Source organism: Phyllostomus discolor, chromosome 3 (genome assembly GCF_004126475.2).
Source record: "Phyllostomus discolor isolate MPI-MPIP mPhyDis1 chromosome 3, mPhyDis1.pri.v3, whole genome shotgun sequence".
In the NCBI taxonomy this organism is placed as follows: Eukaryota; Metazoa; Chordata; class Mammalia; order Chiroptera; family Phyllostomidae; genus Phyllostomus; species Phyllostomus discolor.
The window spans coordinates 204,072,364-204,095,203 of record NC_040905.2 but is presented as its reverse complement, the minus strand read 5'-3'; the positions used below and the strand labels follow the sequence as shown (position 1 = coordinate 204,095,203).

The following is a 22,840-nucleotide window of genomic DNA, read 5'->3' as shown; positions in this document are numbered from 1 at the left end:
AGATAAAGATATTTTGGTTGCAAGGAACAGGCATGCCCCTTGAGTGGTCTGAACCCAAGAGAGGTTATTGGGAGGCCACTGGAGAGTTCCACGAGCTTCGAAGGCAGAGCTGACGACCCACAAGGAGAGCCTGGTGTCCACAATGCCGCCCGGCTCCCTGTTCAGTGACTCCACTGTGGTAGCCTGGTACGGGCCATGGTGGGAGTCTTTACACCATGGGAATCAGCAAACACCAGAAATCAGATCTTTTTTTCCTTTTCACCTTTCTTTTTTAGGAGTTAGTTGTGTAAAGTTTTAGCTGTGCACATCCTTACAACCAGCCCATGAGCAAGTGCCAGGGAAGTTCAAGGGCTTCAATAGCGGAACATTAGGAAATTCCCCTGGAGGTCTGCCAACATGACCCATTTCCAACTACCTCCAGTCTCAGGGTTTCCTCCCTCAGGACTCTAAATTCCTGGGGAAGGAAACCAAACGGCATGACCTTCACTCCTGCTCCCAGCAGCTGTGCCCTCAGGCAGGTTTACTGGAGGGTGGGTTACACGAGGGGGCGGTGTCTCAGACAAGGGCCTATTGCTGTGAGCTGGGCAGATGCCTCTGAAAATGTCTACCGCTTTCCACCTAGAGCTGTCAGGCTATCGATCATCTCCTCCCACATATGTGCAATGTGCCCTGCTACCATAATCCCCAGACATTAGGCACTACTGTAGCACATCCCCATCTCCTCATAGCAGATCATGGAATTCACAGATAATGCCAGAGGGCCACGCTTCTCACAGTCTACCATATCCAGATTCTCATTTGGTTCCTTAGAAAACCCATCTGACTATCCTGCAATCTGTAAAATGAATAATAAAGTTCAGTTCACAGCCAAACACTATAAAGTCAATAATGAGAGGCAAGGAAGGATGAGGGGAAAAAAATTAAGAACTCCTGTTTAAAAAAAAAATGATGGTTATCTGCTCAAGGGGCATTTCCCCGCCCAGGAATTCAGTTGGGCCTCTGCTGTGAGTTCTCTGTCAAGGCTGGCCACAGCCTTCATCCATCACCACAGTCCACTTCAGACCCTCTGCACTATGTAAGATGTCATTGGTCCGAAGAGATCCAGTGCCAGGACAATTTACCTGCAACCTAGACCAACCAGGGAGCTTTCCCTTGTCCAGTGTCCCACTGGAAGCTCATTGCTTTTATATTTACCAGGAAAATGGGAGGCAGCTGGGTACTCTCACATGTGGGATATCACCTCCAAAATCCAAAGAACCCCGTGGGAGTTATGCCTCTCTCTTAGTTGTAGGAGGCATAAAGCACTGGCTCTCAAATTTGGCTGCATTCTGGAATTTCCTACAGAGCTAATATTGATGACTGGGTCTGACCCCAGAGATTCTGACTCTCTTGGTATGGGGCGGGCTTTGAGACTTTAACAACCTCCCCAGGTAAAGAGGATTCTGGGAATATGGTGGAACAGGAAGCACCAGGAATCTCTCTTCCCCACCCAGACAATAACTGCACTGGCAAAATCTGTCTGGTATAATTCTTTTGGAACTCTGCAATCTACTGAAACTTGGATGTAAATTGAGGTTAATCTCAGTCAATGTGTTGAAATTGACTGAAATTAGTGCATGTTCCTGGAGCAACTTTCATGCAGCTTGGGCAAACCAGGGTGGGTATAACAGACCCTGTGTTCCAGGTATCAGAAACCTGTGCTCTGATCACTGAGGTTCAAAGAGGTGGGAGCCATTGTTCTTGCACCTCCTCCCATTGTTTCAAACGCCCTCCCCTCCAGCTGAGGTGACTTTCAGGGGATTACAGAGTCAGTGCCCTCTCTTTCTCCCTCAGTTTTTCTCTTTTCCCCTTTCGTTTCTCCCATTGGGGCATATATTGAAGAACAGGACATTCAAAAACAACTACACATATGGGGAAAACTAGAAAGTGACTGTGCATTCTCAGGAAATGTATCTGAAAAGACCTTAAGTTATACCTTAGGCTGATCCTTGGCACAGAGACAGCTTACAACAACCAAAAAGACAAAGCAACAAATGAAAACAATAACAAAAAAATAGCTAACCCTTGGGAAGGGACATAATCTCCTATCCAGAGTTATGACAGTATGAGATTCAAATGTAGAATTTCAACAACAAAAAAAAATCATAAGACACACAAACAGTAAAGTATAGCCCATGCAAAGAAAAAAATAAACAGAAACTGTTCTTGGAAATCGTGTGGTAACAGATATACTAGACAAAGACTTCAAAACAACTGTCAAAGATACTCAAAACTGACTTCTGGCCAAGATGGAGGCATAGGTAGACAACCTTACACAACCAAAAGAAGGACAATAATTTAAAAACAAACAAACAAAAAACCCAGAACTGACAGAAAATCGAACTGTGTAGAAGTCGACAACCAAGGAGTTAAAGTAGAAACATCCATCCAGACCAGTACGAGGGGCAGAGTTGGGCAGCCAGGGCAGAGAGGACTTGCAGCAAGGTGGTGGCTGGCAGACCCAGCAAAATGGTGGATTGCGGAGCAGGGGAGGAACACCTGGGGAGCCAGACAGACCTTGCAACCGCGCAGGGAAATAAAGCCTCAAACCACCAATTGAAAACACCTGTGGGGGTTGAGGTGGCAGTGGGAGAAACTCCCAGCCTCACAAGAGAGTTTGTTGGAGAGACCCACAGGGTCCTAGAACGTACACAAGCCAACCCACCTGGGAATCAGCACCAGAAGGGCCCACTTTGCTTGTGGGTAGCAGAAGTGACTGAAATCCAGCAGAGAGTGGAGAAAGCGCCATTGTTCCCTCTTGACCCCTTCCCCATGTACAGCATCACAACCCAGCAACGTGAGTTGCCCCGCCCTGGTGAATACCTAACACTCTGCGCCTCACTACATAGCAGGCTTGCTGACACAAAACAAACAAAACAAAACAAACAAAACAAAACAAAAAAAGCCCAAATGAAAGAACAGATCAAAGCTCCAGAAAAAATACAACTAAGTGACGAAGAGATAGCTAACCTATCAGGTGCCTGGTTCAAAACACGGGTAATCAGGATGCTCACAGGATTGGTTGAATCTGGTCACAAATGAGATGAAAAAATGAAGGCTATGCTAAGTGAAATAAAGGAAAATGTACAGGGAACCAATAGTGATGGAAAGGAAACTGGGACTCTTAATCAACAGTGTGGACCAGAAGGAAGAAAGAAACATTCAACCAGAAATAAATAAAGAAACAATTAAAAAAAAATGAGGAGAGGCTTAGGAACCTCCAGGACATCTTTAAATGTTCCAACATCCGAATTATAGGGGTACCAGAAGGAAAAGAGGAAGAGCAACAAGTGGAAAACTTATTTGAACAAATAATAAAGGAGAACTTCCCCAATCTGGCAAAGGAAATAGACTTCCAGGAAGTCCAGGAAGCTCAGAGAGTCTCAAAGAAGTTGGACCCAAGGAGGAACACACCAAGGCACATCATAATTACATTACCCAAGATTAAAATTAAGCAGAGAATCCTAGAAGCAGCAAGAGAAAAGGAGACAGTTATCTACAAAGGAGTTCCCATCAGACTGTCAGCTGATTTCTCAAAGGAGACCTTATAGGCAAGAAGAGGCTAGAGAGAAGTATTCCAAGTCATGAAAGGCAAGGACCTACATCCAAGATTACTCTATCCAGCAAAGCTTTCATTTAGAATGGAAGGGCAGATAAAGTGCTTCTCAGATAAGGTCAAGTTAAAGGAGTTCATCATCACCAAGCCCTTAGTATATGAAATGTTAAAGGGATTTATCTAAGAAAAAGATGATAAAAAATATGAATAGTAAAATGACAGCAAACTCACAGTTATTAACAACCACACCTAAAACAAAAACAAACTAAGCGAACAACTAGAACAGGAACAGAACCACAGAAATGGAGATCACATGGAGGGTTATCAACAGGGGAGTGGGAGGAGGAGAGAGGGGGAAAAGGTACAGAGAATAAGTAGCTTAAATGGTATGTAGAAAATAGAGAGGGGGAGGGTAAGAATAGTATAGGAAATGTAGAGGCCAAAGAACTTATATGTATGACTCATGGACATGAACTAAAGGGGGGGAATGTGGGTGGGAGGGGGTGTGCAGGGTGGAGGGGAATAAAGGGGGTGAAATGGGACAAGTGCAATAGCATAATCAATAAAATACATTAAAAAATATTCAAAAGTATAGGATGATGTGGGGAAAAAGTCAGAAAACACTTTATAAACAAAATGCAAATGTCAATAAAGAGTGAGACAACCTATAAAGTAAACAAAAATCATTCTAGAGCTGAAAACTACAATAACTGCAATGGAAAAAAACTCGCTAGAGGGATTTAAATGCAAATCTGAGCAGGCAGAAGAATCAGTGAACCTGAAGATAGGACACTGGAAATGATCAAGTCTGAGGAATACTAAAAAGGATTGAAGAAAAGTCAACAGTGCCTAACAGACCTATTGGCTACCATTAAGCTGAGCAACATATGCATTAGGGAGTCCCAAAATAAGAAGAGAGAGGGAGAATACTTGAAGAAATAATGCCTGAAAATTCCCCAAGTCTGAGAAAAGACATGAAAATAAACATCTAAGAAGCTCATTGAAATCTACTATGATGAACTCAAAGAGACATATTATAATAAAACTTTTGAAGAAGAGAGATAAAGACAAAGACTCTTGAAAAGAGCAAGGAGAAGTGGCTGGTCACACACAAGGAATCCTCAGTAAGGTTCTCAGGAGATTTCTCACTGGAAACTCTCACGGACAAGAGGGGGTGTCCTGAAGGGTGAAATGAAAGAACATTAGAGAGTGACTCAAAGCCAGAGGGAAAAATAAAGATCTCAATAAAAGGAAATGTAACAATAAAAGCTAGTATTATAACAATGGTTTATAACTCCACTTTTTGTTTTCTACACTATTTAAGAGACTAATACAGTTTCTAAAAAATGTCTAAGCCCTGGCTCTGTAGCTAGGTTGGTTATAACGTCATACCGATACTCCAAGGTTGCAGGTTTGATCCCTGGTCAGGGCACATACAAGAAGCAATCAATGAATGCATAAATAAATGGATGCATAAATTGATGGTTCTCCCCCACCTCTAAACTTAATGCATAAAAAATAATTTCTAATCTAAAAGCTAGTATTATAACTTTGGTTTATAACTCCAAAATTTGTTTTCTATATAATTAAGAAGCTGATGCATTTAAAGGAATTATTAGTTTATGTTTTGGAGCACACAATGTATAAAGGTGTAATTTTATGACATATGATGATCACAAAAGGTAAAAACAGAAATGTAAAGGAACAAAGTTTTGGTATGTTATTAAAATTAAGGTGATATAAATTCTAATTTGAGTATTATAATTCAGGCTGTTAAATATAATCCTCATGATTAACACAAAGAAAACAGCTATAGAATATATACAAAAAGAAATGAGATAGATTTTTAAATATTTCATTATGAAAAAATCAACAGAAAACTTTCAACATCGATATGGATTTTATTCGCTGTGTGGGTCATGTATGGTATGTATTATTTCAGGTTACTATCAGCTATTGGGCAATAGTAATGACAGTTCATTTTCTTAATGGTGTCTTTTGATGAGCAGAGATTTCTTATTTTGATGAAGTAAAGCACATCATCTTTTTAGTTCTCTCTTACTTGTGTCAGAGAACTTACCTGCAAGCTGCAAAGATATTCTCCTATATTTTTCTCTAACTGTGGATTTTGCTTTTCTGCTTAGATCTAGAATTCATTTTGAAATAACTTTTTCTTTGGTGTGAGATACACAGAATAATATGGGTGAGTTGCACAACTTTGGAGTAAAGAAAGCTGTATGTAAAGAGTGTATGTCATACAAGTTTGTTTGCATGGAGTTCCACAGCGGGAGTAACTCAGCTGCGGTAATAATAGAAATCGGACACCGGCGTTTTGGGTGGGAGAGGGTATTGACTCAAAGAGGCACAAGAAAAGTTACTGGGGTGGTGGAAACGTTCTATATCTTAATTAAAGTGGTTTTTACATATATATGTAATATATATGTACACACATATACATATATATGTAGATATATGTGCATGGGTAACAAACCCAATCAAGTATACAATTAAACTATATTTTACTTTATGTAAATTATACTTCCTTTAAAATGCATTATAAAAGCTTTAAGAAATCTACAAGAGAAGAAAGAAACTTAAATGATCCTCTTTTTTTTTAATGGGACAAAATCTAGTCTCCTGGCAATGACGAAGCGAAGTGACAGGCATATGAATTGTTATGATTGCAAGCGTCTAGTTCTTTCATCACCAAGACAGAACCCGATGACATCACCATTCACAGAAGACTGAAACAGTAAACACGAAAACTGGAAAGCATCGTAGAACCAGTAATAGGTTATCTGATTTACGATTTTTCGAAAGTCTCAGAAGTTCCTGCTTGAACACTGTCTGTCCTCTTAATTTTCTCCACGTCTTCCCAAACCACCATCCATGAATGTCAGCTCTTCAGGGAAGAAGCTGACTAAAATTCCTACATGATCTGAGGAACACAAAAGGTAAGAGTGTGTCCCTAGTTTCAACCAAATTAAGCCATAGCCAGTTTTTCTTATACACAGACAATTTTATACTCCACAGATTAAATATTACAAAGGGGTTTTGTAAACTTGATGGCTACAATTCCAAAGTCGATGCACAAATAATCTAAAAATTATAGTTTAGCCTCCACTCAGTGCTCCGGATCAATGACATGTTCAAAGACTTCAGAGAAGGGGCACATATTTTATACTGTTATCAGTTCTAGCATCTGCCTTGGAATGATCAACTTAGTAATATAATGTAATTACAAATAATGAATATGTTCCTTTATAATTATACAACTCTTTAGAGTCCAAGTAGGTGTTTTCATGATCCCTTTTTCTCTGTCACTCTACCCTGAAAGACTCAGGAGGCAAAGTGGTGTAACTTTTCTGTAGAAAAAAAGCCCTTTGTACTTTAGAAAAGATGAACAACGTTTGTAAGATCTCTTGTATCAAAACCAGCTTAGACCAGTTACCATCCTCGGACTCTGGGTGGATAACTCAAATGTGTGGTGTCTTGTCACTAACATAACTCTGTTCTCATATAAATCAATATCCGATGACCAGAAGTGCCCGGAATCCTAGATAGAATCTGCTAAGTCATGTAGTTTAAGTCACAGAGAGGTAGAACTCAACACAGCTTACTCTGTATACATCGTACTTTATTTAATCTACTTCTACCCGTTTCCTTTTCCTCCCAGTGAAAGATGAGATACAAAAGAAAAACAATTCTATTGTCACTATTCTTATTGTCTCTATGGGCCTTGCAAAGAGAGTATCAATTCAGGTAACTTAAAAAAATTAATGAATATTTTATTCTGGTGTTTGGTAAGGGTTTGGTTATATCATAAAAGTGATAGGCTCTGCAAACCAAAAAGTGGCTGGTTCGATTCCCAGTCAGGGCACACGCCTGGGTTGTGGGCTGGGTCCCCGGTAGGGGGCACGCAAAAGGCAACCACACATTGATGTTTCTCTCCCTCTCTTTCTCCTTCCCTTCTCCTGTCTCTAAAAATAAATAAAATCTTTTTTTTTAAGTGACAGGCTCATCCCATGAATAAATCACCATCTATCTATATTAATCCAAATATACCTAAATATATCCAAATGACATCCAAACATATCAGCATAAATGTAGCCTTCAGCATAAAAATTCTTTGTTTCTAATGGGTCAAAGCTAAATGTAATTTTTGTAAGCCGATATGTGTGCAGAGAAGCAATGTTAAGCTGCCAAGACAATTCCTGTGTAATTATGGCAATGTAATGTTAGTAAGCATGACAGAGAAACTGCCATTTTAAATAGGTGGCGTCGTCTTTAAGAAACACCCTTAATATTGGTGTCTTGTGGCACTATGTGTGGTATTTGCCCTCTATACATTTGAGGCAAGCAGAAAAACTTCATCTGCAGTTAGCAAACCCCATTGTTTTAATAATATTAAGTAAGTGCTCTCATGTGTACCTCAAAGAATGGTTTTTTAAGATATAATATATGAGTAATATTTATTAGTCAAATCACCTCAGTGATTTTTAGCATGTTTATTACTGCACTCTAAAACCAACAGTGTCCTTGGCACATAGTATGTCTTGGTCCACGTGGGCTGCTACAACAAAATACCGTAGACTGGATGGCTTGCGAACAGAAATTTATTTCTCACAGTTCTGGAGGCTGGCAAGTCCGAGATCAAGGCACCAGCAGATCTGGTACCCAGTGAAGGCCTGTTCCTGGCCCCTAGCCAGCCATCCCCTCCCTGCATCCTCAGATGGTGCACGGGGTGAGGGAGCCCTCTGGGATCCCACTCTGGAGGACTCCACCCTGCTGACCTAACCACCTCCACCTCCTAACACCATCACATCGGAAGTTAGGATTGCAACAGGTGAATTTGAGGGGGACACAAACATTCTGTCCACACTGTTATGTGTTCATTAGATGTTTGGTAAGATTGGGTAATAAAATTGGTAATAAAATGAATGAATTGACTGAGTATAATCCTAATCATTTTAAATGTGGAAACCCTTCATATATGTTTAAAAGTAACATCATGCTTTTTATTTATCTTAAGCACAAAGAATCTACAGAGGATGTATCGGTGCTGGTAAGTATTTATACACATGCTATGACCTCTTCTTTGAGGACAAAACTTGTTGGAGGGTGAGGGAGAACCTGCAAGTCCCTGGTTCTTGCAGGCAGGGCAAACCAAAGCAGTTTTACAAGCACATGCGGGGACATTTGTTTAAGGTCAGAAAACCAGGAGACAAAAAGAGCAGGCTGGCAGGGCGTTGTCTCTGATTGGGGAGCAGGAACTGGTTACGGGAACAAGTTACAGGAGTCAGAACTCAGTCTGCAGGAACCTTGTGCCTTTTAAAGCTATGGGCAAACACACAGGAATTAAGTCTTGGCTAAAAGACTCTCCGGAGATTGTATCAACCACATGCCACCTGCAAAATCACGTCATCAGAATGTCTTCAGAGAGGAAAACTTCCCCAAAGACTGTGCAAGACCCAGTATCACTACATGTTCTCCAGTGTCTTCTGTAGTCATGGGAACCTACATGAGGAAGTGAATGCAGCGGGCCTTTCTGATGCTTGTTGTGTCCAGGGGCCTTGCCTCTCTGGCGGTTCTGTGATTCACAACACCCCCACTAAGACCGGGACTCCATACTTGGGTGAGCTGTGCTGTGCGTGCAAGTGATATAGTAAGAATGTGTTCATGTACCTGGGAGACTTACAGCCATGGCTAGCAGGGGCAGTAACTTTCGACTACCTGAAAATAGCAGGGAAATCTCTAAGAAAAGGTGGGAACATTCAAGAAATTCTGCTGAAGTAGAGTCTGGGAGAAAGAACGGATTAAAATGTTTTCTGGAACAAGGTATTCAGTGCGACATAATCTTCAGTGCAATACAGTCTAACAGTTATTCTATTATCTAATCAGAATTCTCTAGCCTTTCCACACTAATGCTCAGCATTCAGAGGCGTCATTGTCTGTGGACATGGGTGCTGGTAGAACAGCACATCTCACTTGCACCCCTGATGGTGCAGGTGAGTGCGAGTGCACGTAGCACAGAGACGGTCTCGTGACTTACGACTCAGCCCCGCAGCTGCCCAATCCCCTCATTAACTTAGTCTGGGGTCAGCTCTCCAAGGATGTCCTAGCCAGGGTGCCATTAGAGTGTATAGCGAGGAGGGGAAGTAAAGACTCAGGCACAACTGTTTTTCCTCCGATTCTGCAATTATGGACGAGGTAATAGAGACTCTTTGTGCCTTAGTTTCCTTATCTAGAAAATGGGGAGAATAATAATAATAATAGCACCTATCTCATAGGTGTGGATTAAATTAGATAATACTTAGGGAAGTATTCATATTAGCTTTTATTTTTTTGGTTTGGTAGTGTCTTTTTAATTTAAAAAGATGTTCAGTTATAGTAGGCATACATCTAATCTCATCTAGCAGATTAGGAACTATTTCCCTTAAGAAGGGATATTTAAAATGAGATCTGAAGGCTATGGGGGAATCGGCAGGTTGATTTTACGGCACGTTTAAGGAAATTAAAAAAAGGCCAGTGAGCCTGGAATATTGTAAGTGCAGGGCTAGGTAGGAGACGTGGCTGGAACAGGGTGAAGAGAGAGCATGCGGAATACTATGGCGGTATAAGGAATGAGGGCGTGATCCTCGGACAGTGATCCTCAGACAGTGATCCTCAGACAGTGGAAGACACTGAATTGTGTTCATCAGAATGACATGGAAACCAACACTGGAACTTCAGAACCGTAATACTGGAAGCAGAAGGGAAACACGGAGAACGGGCTGGAAGGGCGACACAAGGGCAGGCTAAGCGGGTACCGCATAGCTCCTTGTGGGGGATGGGAACATCCATTATACTGTATTCGTCTCTTTACAACTGTGTACCTTTGACATTTTTCATACTAAGAAGACTCTTTAAAACGTGCACTGTGGGACCAATTAGGAGGCTACAGTAGTGGCCCAGACAAAAGATGATCGTGACTTGAAGACAAGAGGTGGCCAGGTATGGAGAAAAGGGGTGGGCCTGAGAGATGTTTTGGTGGTAAGCCAGCAGGGTTTAACGATGGAGTTGACGCTGGGACTCCGGGAGCACTCCGAGTGTGGCACAACTCTCACGCCCGGCCGAGTGGGTCCAGGGAGGTGAGGCAGCCTGTGAAGAGGACCTACTCCAGGGAAGAAATGATGACTTCAACACCTTCATTTTGTGGTGCCTGCGTAAACCTCAAGCAGAAGACTTCAGAACATCATTGGATATGCAAGTCTTATATTTCTGAGAGAAGTCTAATTGTACATAAAACTTGAAAGCCACAGGAAAATGTCCAGGAGACTGTCAACTGACCAAGTACAGGGCCTTCCGAGACTAATCGTCACATCAAGGCTCCTGAGCACACAGGACATTCCAGGCTCACCTGAAACAGGAAGTAGGCATGTATTTCCAGTGTGACAGAAGGGATACGTATTTAGCACTATGGGTAAATTTGGATGTGAGGTGGCGGAAAGTTGAGGGAGTTTTCATCTGATGGCTGCTATTTCCTCTGTGAATTAATAAGAATGAGAACTGTGGAAGCAAAGGTTGCTGGGCAGCACATGGAGGTTGAGGTTGAGGAAAATGATTTTTCCATGCCACTACTATCAAAGTTCATCCCTGTTTTTCTTACTGCTTCATGCTCACTTCACATTCTACAGCTTATTATAATACAGCCCATGATTTGACACACATTCCGTTATCTCAAACTCTAATAAGATATAGTGTGACTCTGCGTTATTTTTCTTGATAGGTCAGTGACTCCTCAACCAGAATTAAATCTGTCAGATTGGTTTTTTCCCAGGTAAGAATGCCGAATATTACGTGCGAGATCAATTCATAGATTGCTCAGTAGAAGTTTACAGATGGCGACAATATCACGACTGGCATTCCAAATGGGGGAGAGCAGATTGGTCTTTGGTCACATTTCTAAAAATAAGCAGTGGCCAAGACCCATTGGGAATGGACCTCAAGACCCACACCCTCCATGAATGAGTGTGTAGAGAATGAAAGTACTCAAAGGCCCTAGGATGGCGGCAGTCACAGGTGTAAGGGCGTACTGGAGACCACTTGGTTGATTCTCCTTGTTCCACCAATGAGAGAACCGAAGCCCAAATCACATAGATAGATGGGGTATCTGTGTACTTCATGTTTAAATGCAACAGCTTCCCTCCCTCTAGCCTCTCTGCCTCCGTCTTCTTGTTCTACCCATTTATCCTTCACGCTTGATGCCACAGGACTTCAGGGTGTGAAGTGACTAATCAAAATTTGAAAGCAGACAGCCATTTGAAAGTATTATTGGATGAAGGTCCATGACATCCTCCCACACTACTGGGTTGGCCAAAAAAGTCTGTTTAGTTTTTGTCTGTAAAATAAAAGACACAGTTTTAATTTTCACCAATAACTTTATTGATGTGGATATTTTAAGTATGTGGGCTATCTCCTGTGTGGTAGAATGTTGATTGTTCTCAATTAATGTCTCGATTTGCTCGCTGCCAACTTCAACTGGTCTACCTGACCTTGGAGCATTGTACGCTGAGAAATCTCCAGCACGAAACTTTGCCAACCACTTATGACACATTCAGTCAGTCCCAGCACCTTCTCCACACACTGCAGCAACCTTTTTTTGCACTTCAGTTGCATTTTTACCTTTCTTAAAATAAGAAAGCACGAGATACTGAAAATGTTGCATATTTTCTTCCATTTTCAATATTCAAGTGGCTATATAAAAATTCACTGATTTTGGTAAGCTTTTTTAAATGCACGCTGATATGACAGCTATCATAATACAATCTAACACAATTGCTTCAAATGAAGTTAAAGACAACTAATGCTACTAGAGCCATCTTATGGGAAAAGCCAAATGAACTATTTGGCCAACCTACATCATAACACTTGTCAGATCTAATCAGCAGACAGAAAGCACACCAATTATTTAAACAGAGAATTTGATATAAAGAATTATTACCTCGTATAAAGTTGTTAACTGGGTACTTGAAAGACGTGGAAGAGAATTCTGAGGCATTACGAAGGAAAGAACAGCAGGCAGTAACTATGTCTCCCAGGGCTGAGGAAACAAAAGGAGGAAGCTGGGGTTATTGAACCTTAGAACACAAATTTGCAACCTTTTTCATCTCATGGCACACACTTAAGCCAATTACTAAAATTCTGCGATGCATCCAAAAATGTATTTTTGCGGATCTCATGAAAAAAATAGGTATAATTTTAATTCATTCACATCGGACGGCTATTGTGTTTGGCTGTTGTCATTTTTTTTTTATTTGACAGTCTAAGGGAAAAGAGGCCAGTGCCCCTGACTAAATAGTCAGGTATGGCATATTTTAAAAATTCGTAAGGCACACTGGTTGAAAATCACTGCCTTAGAAACTTAAAGAAGCTCTGGGTACTTAAACTCCAAAGCCATATACATGGTGCTGGTGTCTCGGAGCTCCAGGCAGGCCTGCTGGGGCAGGGAACCAGACCTCTAAGGGGCACAGTAAGACTGGTTTTGTAAATGTTGGAGAACCTGAAAGCTGGAACTGCTATCGCTGTGGCGAAGACGCGCTGCTGGAATGGGACACGTGGGAACAGTACACAGACAAGAAGCCCACAGGAAACAAAGAGCAACTTCTTTCTTCTCCCAACCTGTCACTTTCCTCCAGTGCCCTCTATCAGCAAAGCCTAACAGGGTGCCCGCTGGCAAATGGGCTTTGCAGAGTCCCAGGTCAGCTTAATAAAGCAGAGTATAGGGTGGTGGGTTTAGTTATCAAAGATAGTAAGAGCTTAATAGCTCGCACAGCATCCCACTAAGACAAGTAAAGCACAGCCTAGTGATTCAAGGTGATGATTTCGTCACACAACTGAACAAAGGAGAAAAACATACAATTGAAAAAGATTCTAAATAGGCTACTAAATAAAATTCAACACTCATTGCTTTTTCTATTTTTTTTCTAAGCAACGGAAATTTAGTTTTTTTCCTACTTCTGAAGGCTGGAAGTCGAGGATCAAGGTGTCTGGCAAGTTTTGTTTGTCCTGAGGTCTCTCCTCTTGGCTTGCAGATGGCTGTGCTGTTGTTGCATCCTTACATGGACTTTCCTCTGTAGGCATACGTCCCTGGTGTCTCCTCCTCTCATAAAGACACCAGTCCTCTTCGATTATGGCCACACTGTTATGACCTTATTTAACCATAATTGCCTTTGACCTTTACTTAAAATTAATTGATCATAGTCGTATGGGTTTAATTACAGACTCAATTACATTCCATTAAGTTATGTCTATCCTTATGCCAATACCACACTGTTTTGATTACTGTATCTTTGTAGTAAGTTTTGGAATGAAGAAGTGTGAGTCCTCCAACTTGTTCTTCTTTTTCAAGATTGGTTTAGCTATTTAGAGCCCCTTGCAATTCCTAATGAACTTTAGGTGAAACTTCTCCCTTTTTATATATTTAAAAAAAGGCAGTTAAAAATTGATAATATATTAGTTTCCTAGGGCTGTCACAAACTGAGTGGCTTAAAACAACAGAAAATTTTTTCATCACAGTTCTGCAGTCCAGAAACCCAGAATGTGGGTGACCCAGATGAAGGTGACATCTGGGCCACACTCTCTGTGAAGGCTTTAGGGAGGAGTTCTTCATGCCGCTTCCATGTTCTGGTGGCCCCAGGCGTTCCTGGGCTTGTGGTAGCATAACTCCAATCTCTGCCTCTTTTTTAAATGGCCTTCTTATCTATGTCTCTTCTCAATGTGTCCTTTCATCTTCTTATAAGGACATCTGTCATTGGATACAGGGCCCAACTTATTTCGGAATGACCTTATTAAAATTAATTACATCTGTGAAGATACTTCTTCCAAATAAGGTAATATTCTGAAGTTCCAAGTGGATTTGAATTCCAGCGGTGGGGGCCGGGGGGTACACTATTAAACCCATTACAGAGAGACATTACACTGATTCTGTAGATCACATGGGGTTGTACTGCCATCTTAACAATATTGAGCCTTCTAATCCATAAACATGGGATATCTTTTTATTTATTTAGGCCTTCTTTAATCTCTTTCAATAATGTTTTGTAATTTTCATTGTAAAAATCTTATACCTTCTTGGTTACATTTATTTCTAAATATTTTATTATTTTTGATGTTATTATGAATTAAATTGTTTTCTGAATTTTATTTTTGGATTGTTCATTTCTCATATACAGAAACACACATGATTTTTGCATGTTGATCTTATAGATTTCTTAGAATTTTCTCTGCTAGTACAGATAGTTTCATTTCTTCCTTTCCAATTTGGATGCCATTTATTTCATTTTCTTGTTTAATGTCTCTGGTTAAATTTCCAGTACAATGTTAAATAGAAGTGGGTAAAACAGACATTCTTGTTTTGTTCCTGATTTTAGAGGAAAAGCTTTCAGTTTTCAACAATAAGTATGATGTCAACTGTGGGTTTTACACACCTTTTATCACAGAGAGGAAGTTCCCTCCTACTCCCATTTGGGTATTTTTATCATGAAAAAGTGTGGGATTTTGTCGAAGTCTTTTCTGCTTCAATTAAGATAATTGTGGTTTTTTTCTTTCATTTTCTTAATATGGTGTTTTACATTGATTAGTATTTGTATGTTGAACTAGTCTTGCATTCCTGAATAAATCCCACTTGGTCGTGGTGGGATTTTAACATGCTTCTGGGTTCAGTTTGTTAAAATTTCGTTGAGGACTTTTGTATCTACATTCATAACAACTCTTGGTCTATATTTTTCTTTTCTTGAGAAGTCTGATGCTGGCCTCAGACTGTGTTAGGAAATATTCCCTTTCCTTCCACTTCTTTGGAAAACTTAGAGAATAATTACTGTTAATTTTTCAAATCATGGGTAGAATTCACCAGTGAAGCTATCTGGTCCTGGGATTTTCTTTGCTGGGACATTTTAAACTGCCAATTCAATTTCTTCATTTGTTATAGGTCTATGAAGGTTTTCTATTTCTTCTTGAGCCAGTTTTTGTAGTTTGTGTGTTTCTAGGAATTTGTGCATTTCATTTAGGTTATCTAAGATGTTGGTATATAATAAATATGTTGTTTATCGTATTTTCTTATAATCATTTTCATACCAGTAAGGTCTATAGGATGTCCCCATTTCCATTCCTGATTTTAATAATTTGAGTCATCTCTGTTTTTTTTCCTTAGCCAGACTAGTTGAAGGTTTGTCAATTTTGTTGATCTTCTCAAAGAACCATGGTTTTGTCTCTCTGATTCTATTATTTTCCTTTCTCTATGGCAGTTGTCTCTGCTATAGTCTTTATTTTGTCCCCCTTCTGCTTGTTTTAGGCTTGGTTTGCTCCCTTTTTTCCAGTTCCTTAAGGTGGAAAGTGAGGTTATTGATATATTTCATGTTTTTCAATACAAATATTTAATTTCCTTCTGAGTACTGCTTTTTACTGCATCCCCTAAGTTTTGGTATGTTGTATTTTCTCAATGTATTTTCTAATTTCCTTTGTGATTTTTCTTCTTTGACTTATTGGTTGTTCAAGAGTGTTGTTTAATTCCCACATATTTGGAGAGCTTTCAGGTTTACTTCTACTATTGACTTCTAATTTCAGACCATTGTCAATGGAAAGATAATTTGTATGTTTCCAACCATTTTGCTTATTGAGATTTGTTTCATGGCTTAATATATGATCCTGGAGAATGTTTCATGTGTACTTAAGAATATGCATTCTGTTGTTAGTTAAAGCGTCCTGTGTATGGCTGATTCTTCTGCTTGTTGAACATCACATCTGCCTGTTGAAATCCGATGGTGGGTTTTGTTCATATCTCAGCTCCAGAAATTCTAGTAGGTTCCTTTTTGTAATTTCTGTCCCTTTATTGTGACTCTCTGTTGAAAAAGTGTTCTCTTCATTTCCTTTAGTTCTTTGTACATAGTTTCCTTTGGCTCTTTAGGCATATTTAAAATAGTTGGTTTAGAGTCTTTGTCTAATAAGCCCAATGTCAGGGCTTACCCAGGGACAGTTTTTGCTACTTTTTCCCTTTGAATGGGCCATACATTCTTGTTTCTTTTCATGCCTTATAATTTTTGGTTGAAAACTAGACATTTTGAGTATTATGATGTGCTCACTCTGGCAATCTGATTATTTTGCTCTCAGAGTTTGTTGTGCTTGCTAGCTGTGGGTTGTAGATGTTTTTGTTTAGTGACTTTCCTAAACAATCTTTAAAAGATTGTATTCTTTGTCTTGTTTGGTCTTAGAGATTCCTGTTTATTTAGCTTTTGGTCAGGTAATGGTTTCACAGAGATTTCAGTGAGTGCCTAGAGCTGGGCCTGGGAAAATGTTGGAGGGCAGGAGGAAAAGAGAAAAAGAAAAAGGAGGGGGAGCAAAAGGAGGAAGAGAAAAGAAACAAAAGAAGAAAACTAAGAAGAAAAAACTCAAGTCTTAGAAGACTGGCTCTATATTTAGACCCTCCTGCAACACAGCCCCGTAATTTACAACTATGCTTTAGCCTTCACTGCTGCCTTGCACTGAGCCTGAATATCAGCAAGAGATGACATCACTGGGTCTTCACAGGCCTTTCCTGAGCATACATCGTGCCCTGAACAGATGCGTGGGTTTCTCAGTTCCATGTTACACATGGGATCTTGTCGAACCCCTGACTTTCCAAAGAACTCTCTTACAAGCTCTCCCTCCCAGGCCTTCAGCATACCTAGTTTTTATTTCAAACCATGGTCTTTTGCCCCAGGTGGCAGGTGTTCATTGCTCCTCTTTAAAATGTTTTCAAGGAACACCCCCCACTTAGCCATTTTTCTGTTCTGGGAGAGTTTGGAGTTAAGTGATAGAGCCAGTCCTTCAGGAAACTCTCAAAACAAACAAAATCTTCTGAGAATTAGATCTGTTCTTTTCCCTCTGGACTCTGATACCCACAATGAGAACACACTTTGCTGTTTCATAATTTGCACGGCCATACTGGTGCAAGGCAAAGTTTAAAAAAATATCACAAAGCTCTCCTATTCCTACCATACTGAGTCATCTTTTTCTTGATTTAACTTCATTTAATTGCTCTTAAACTTTGGCTGTCTTTCAGAGGTCTGACAAAGTTGATTTTGGCAGTACACAGTAACATTAGCATTGAAAACACTTGAGATTATGAAAACCGGGAAGTTCAGTTTTCAGAATATGACTTCTGAAAATAATTGATGTCCAAAAGCCTAGGACCAAGAGATTTTGTCCAAATATAAGACAAACGGTTACTTTAGACCTGTGTGTCCTCAAAGGTCTTGGAATCACTATATAACAAATCTGTGAATATACTTTGTAATCATCTGGACATTCTGATAAGCTGTTTCTCCAGTTGTAACCATTAAGGCTTATGGTTAAGAGTAAGGGAATGCTGCAATCAGACAAGACTTATACTTGAGTCCTATCTACTGCAAGTTTTTTAAAAGGATTTTGTAATTCTTATGTCTTTCTTACAGAGCATCCGTGAACGCAACCACCCACTGGTCAGCTCCAGTTGTATGGCATGGCACTTATGAAGAAAAAGTATTGGAAAAGTATTATGCAAATCATAAAATTACTGTGGGGCTGACTGTGTTTGCTGTGGGAAGGTAGGAAGTACCAAATGTCCTTTACATTCAGGCTGTTTATTGTAGAAAATGAGAGATCATCAATAATTCCACCATAAGAATCTAGAAAAGTAGAGCAAAATGAGGCCAAAGCAAGCAGTAGTAAGGAAATAATAAAGAACAGAAACCCATGAAATTGAAAACAGAAAAACAATAGAGAAAAATCAATGAAACGAGTAACTGGTTCTTGGGATAAAGTAAAATTCACAATCATCCAGGAAGTCTGACAAAGAAAAGAAATGACACAAATTACAAATAACAAGAAAGGAACAGGGTATGTTATCTCAGACCTTCAGATATCAAAAGGATGACCAAGGAATACTATAAAACACTCTACACACATACATTTGACAACTTAGATAAAATAAACCTTGAAAATCACAAACCACCATAATTCAACCAACATAAAATAGATCATTTGAACAGCCTGACAGCTATTGAGGAAATAAAATTCATAATTTAAAAAACTCCCAAAATCTCCAGGCCCAGATGGTTTCATGGGAGAATTCTAGCAAATATTTAAAGAAGAATTAACATCAATGCTACATAGTCTCTTACAAAAACCAGAAGAAGAGGGAACATTTCCCAGTTCATTGTATGAAACAAGCACTGCCCTGATAGCAAAATCATACAAAAAATGCAAGAAAGTATAAAGTTGAACAATGTATCTATTACTAATTAAAATTATAAAGTTTATGGTAACCTGTTATTGAGTATTGATATTAATGTATTGTTTGTTAAGAAAGAATATAGACAGAGCAAAGGAGGGAGGACAGGAGGAAGGGAGAGGAAGCGGAGAGGGAAAGGAGGGAACAAAGGAAGGAGAGAGGGAAAGAAGAAACACTTCCCGGCAATGACGTTGTACATCTGCAGGGAAAGACTTCCGTAAATGGTGCTGCAGAAAGTTGATGCCACCACGGGAAAGTTAAAATTGTACCTTTATAGCATACCACACACAAGTATATATAAACATTAAATTGCAGATAATTCAAAGATGAAAAGTTAAAGAAGAACTACAGTTTATCTTCATAAACTTAGAACAGAAAAGGATTTCTTAATCAAGACTCGGAAAATAGCTCCTGCTGGCGTGGCACTGTTGGTCGGAGCAATGTCCCATACACCAAAGAGTTGGCGGTTTGCTTCCCAGTTGGGACACGTACCTAGACTGTGGGGTCAATCCCCTGTCAGGGCATGTATGGGAGGCAACCAATTGATGTTTCTCTCCCACATCGCCATTGTTTCTCTCTCTCTCTCCCCCTTCCTCTGTCTCTGAAATTAATAAATGTATTTTTTTTAAAAAAAGACACAAACAATATTAACAAAGGGGAAGGCTGATAAATGTGACTCTATTAAACTTAACTTTAACTAAGAAATAATCAGAAAAAAAACCCCAAACTGATGGCCGTTCTACAACCTGATCAGGACTCTTCAAAACGGTCATGGTCGTGAACAAGGAGTGAAACTGACACAGGTTGGAGGAGATTAAGGAGACATAAGGACTAAATGCAACGTGTGTCCTGGATTAATCCTGGAAACCAAAAAAGGCCATTGGGGGAAATACTGGTGAAACCCAAATAAATCTGTGGTTTAGTTAATAGTATTTCACCACTGATAATCTCCTAGTTTTGAAAAGTGTACCATGGTTTTATAAAATATTAACATTAGGAGAAGGTGGGTAAAGTGTACATGGGAGCCTTCTATAATATATTTGCACCTTTGAGTAAATCTAGTGACATTCCAAACTAGAAGGATTTTTAAAAATAAAAAAAGTTAAGTTCCCCACTGTAGCTTCGTGCCTGACCATAAGCTTCTTTGATTATGAATGCCTGACATCAGGCTTTCGGTTGCCGGGGCGCCCTTTTCAGACATCCGCCTCAAGTAAGCTCACTGCCGTCTGCGCCTTGGATAGGAGCTGCACAGCTGGACAAAGAGCCAGCTGCCCCACCCATGAAATGTCCCTTTTAGAAAGCCCTGGGGAGCCTTGGTAACTGACCCCTTGAGCAATCCCACTTTGTCCTTCCCACACTTTAATTTCCACTCTCATGTTTTAAATCTGCTAGTAAAAAATAAACTTGTGAAACCCCAGGCACCCCATCCTCTATCAGGGGTGTCCCACCCATGGGCTGTGGGCTGCAGGAAGCTCAGGATGGCTATGAGTGTGGCCCAACACAAAATTGCAAATTTCCTTAAAACCTTTTTTTTTTTTGGCTCCCAGTTTTTGTTAGTGTTTGTATATTTAATATGTGGCCCAAGACAACTCTTCTTCTTCCGGTGTGGCCCAGAGACGCCAAAAGCTTGGACCCCCCTGCCACCCCAACAAAGGCAGAATCCCAGGTCTGAGTTTGCTCTCTCCCTGCCTCCCTGCTTCCCTGTCTGGTGGTCCCGGGCACACTGTGTACCCTCCAGGCCTTGTGGCCCTTGTGTTTTCAAAGCTCCCTGATGGCTGTTCTGGGGTGCATCTTGCAATCATGATAAGAACCACAGCGCTGGGTCAGCTGCACTGTTGCTAGGGAGATGTCGGTGGGGGTCTCACCACAAGGAGTAGGAGCCCAGGCAAATGGCCCCAGGGATTCCTAGGCTATTGCATCACTGTCAGTAGGCTGAGACTGACACAAAACAGCCCTATATCACACCACACTAAAACATTAATTCACATGGATAACAGGCTTCAATGTGAAAGGTCAAACAATAAAGCTACTGAAAGAAAATGCAGCTTTTCACTACCTTGAGGAGGCAAAGATTTCAGAAGCATGAAACAAAAGCACTAACCAGAAAAGAGATGTTGATAAATTGGACTTCTTTGGATTTCAGTTGCTAGCTTCCTAGATTTCATTCTGTTCATTACTGAGGGGTCAGTAGTCCATTGTACATGCATATAAACCACGTCTTCCTTGTGCATTCATCTGTTGATAGACACCTGGGCTTGGCCACTGTAAATAATGCTGCAGTGAACATGGGGTCCATACGCCTCTCCCAAGGAGTGTTTTTGTTCTCTTTAGATAAATTCCCAGAACTTGATTTTAAAGATTAGATAAACATTATTTGAAGCTGAGCCACACATGATTACCTTTCCTGTCTAAAATTTACCCGAGATTATTTATTACCCCGAGACTCTTCTCCTGGCTTGGGAGACTGGAAATGAGAAAGTTTATTTTCCAATCCAGGAAACTTAGCACCACATGAAAGGCCACAAAGCAAAATAAGGGAGCCGGTGCAAACAGTGGGGTATTAACCATCCCACCTCTGACTGTTCATGCGTAACGGACTACTCCTGAAGCAAGCCACGGGTATCAGTGCAGTGACCCAAGACCTTGGCCGCCCACAGCCTCCAAAGCAAGGCCCTGCTGCTCTGACAACTCTGAAGACTCTGGCTCTCACTTTGCACTGGGCTCCGGGCAGTTTCCTGATCTCACCAAGTTTCATTCACTCTTGTGAGGAACTCCTCTCCCTGATCCTTGGAACCCTGCTGGGGAGAGGAAAGGCAGAGGATTTTACTATCTTTTACACTGCTTAAATGCAACTCCAGAAGCATATCTAATATTTGGTTGCTTGGCAGCATTTTCAGATAAACTATAGTCAGTGTAATTTAAATAGTATGTGTCCCACTAAAACACAGGTGGCAAACACAAGGCCCGAGGGCCTAACCCGGCCCTCCACCTTGTTTTATCCTGCCAGCACCTTGTTTCTACCCCGGCAGTGCTGAGCTCTCGCTTAACTGTTAAGGAGTAGTCACATTTATACACTCCTCAAATTACATCCAGCCCTTTGGAGGCAACCTCGAGGTGATGTGGCCCCCAGCGAAAATGAGTCTGACACCCTGCACTAAAATATAAGAAAATAAACTTAATTGTTTCTTTTTTTTTTACTTCACAGATATATTGAAACCTATTTGCTCAACTTTATATTATCTGCTGATAATTATTTTATGGTTGGCCAGAGAGTCATAATCTATATCCTTACAGACAACTTCTCCAAGGTGCCTTGGATAGAGCTGAATCCCCTCCGTACAATCAAAGTTTTTGAAATTAAGCGCGAGAAGAGATGGCAAGATGTTAGTATGATGCGAATGAAGACCATCAGCGAACATGTTGTAGATCACATCCAATATGAAGTCGACTTCCTCTTCTGCATGGACGTGGATCAAGTCTTCATGAAGAAATATGGGTTGGAGACCCTGGGAGAGTCAGTAGCTCAGTTACATTGTTACTGGTACAAGGCACATCCTACAGAGGTACCTTACGAGAGAAATCGGTTATCAGAAGCATATATGCCTATGGGTCAGGGAGACTTTTATTACCACGCTGCTACATTTGGTGGTACTCCCGTTCAGGTTCTCAACATTGCCAGGGAGTGCTTCAAAGGAATCACGACTGATAAGGAAAATAACATTGAAGCGGTGTGGCATGATGAAAGTCACTTAAACAAGTATTTCTTTCTCCATAAACCCACTAAACTCTTATCTCCAGAATACAGCTGGGATGGTGGTGTAGAACGTACTGGTGAAATTAGAGCCATCAAAATAATGTGGGCTCTTAAGAATTATAAAGTTGTTAGAGCAACACGTAATGAATAAGCCCTTCCTCCCTTACCCGTTATGAATTTAAGAGCATCGCTTCGTCTTAGATGA

General features: G+C 40.5%; 1 protein-coding gene across 1 annotated transcript; it reads left to right on the top strand.

The window, feature by feature from the left end:
- Positions 1–10,648: 10,648 nt before the first annotated feature.
- On the top strand, positions 10,649–22,840 carry LOC114513139 (N-acetyllactosaminide alpha-1,3-galactosyltransferase-like). Its single transcript, XM_036020130.1, is given in 3 exon segments — positions 10,649–10,725; positions 18,049–18,195; positions 22,087–22,840. Coding segments are annotated over 3 exon segments (978 nt in total).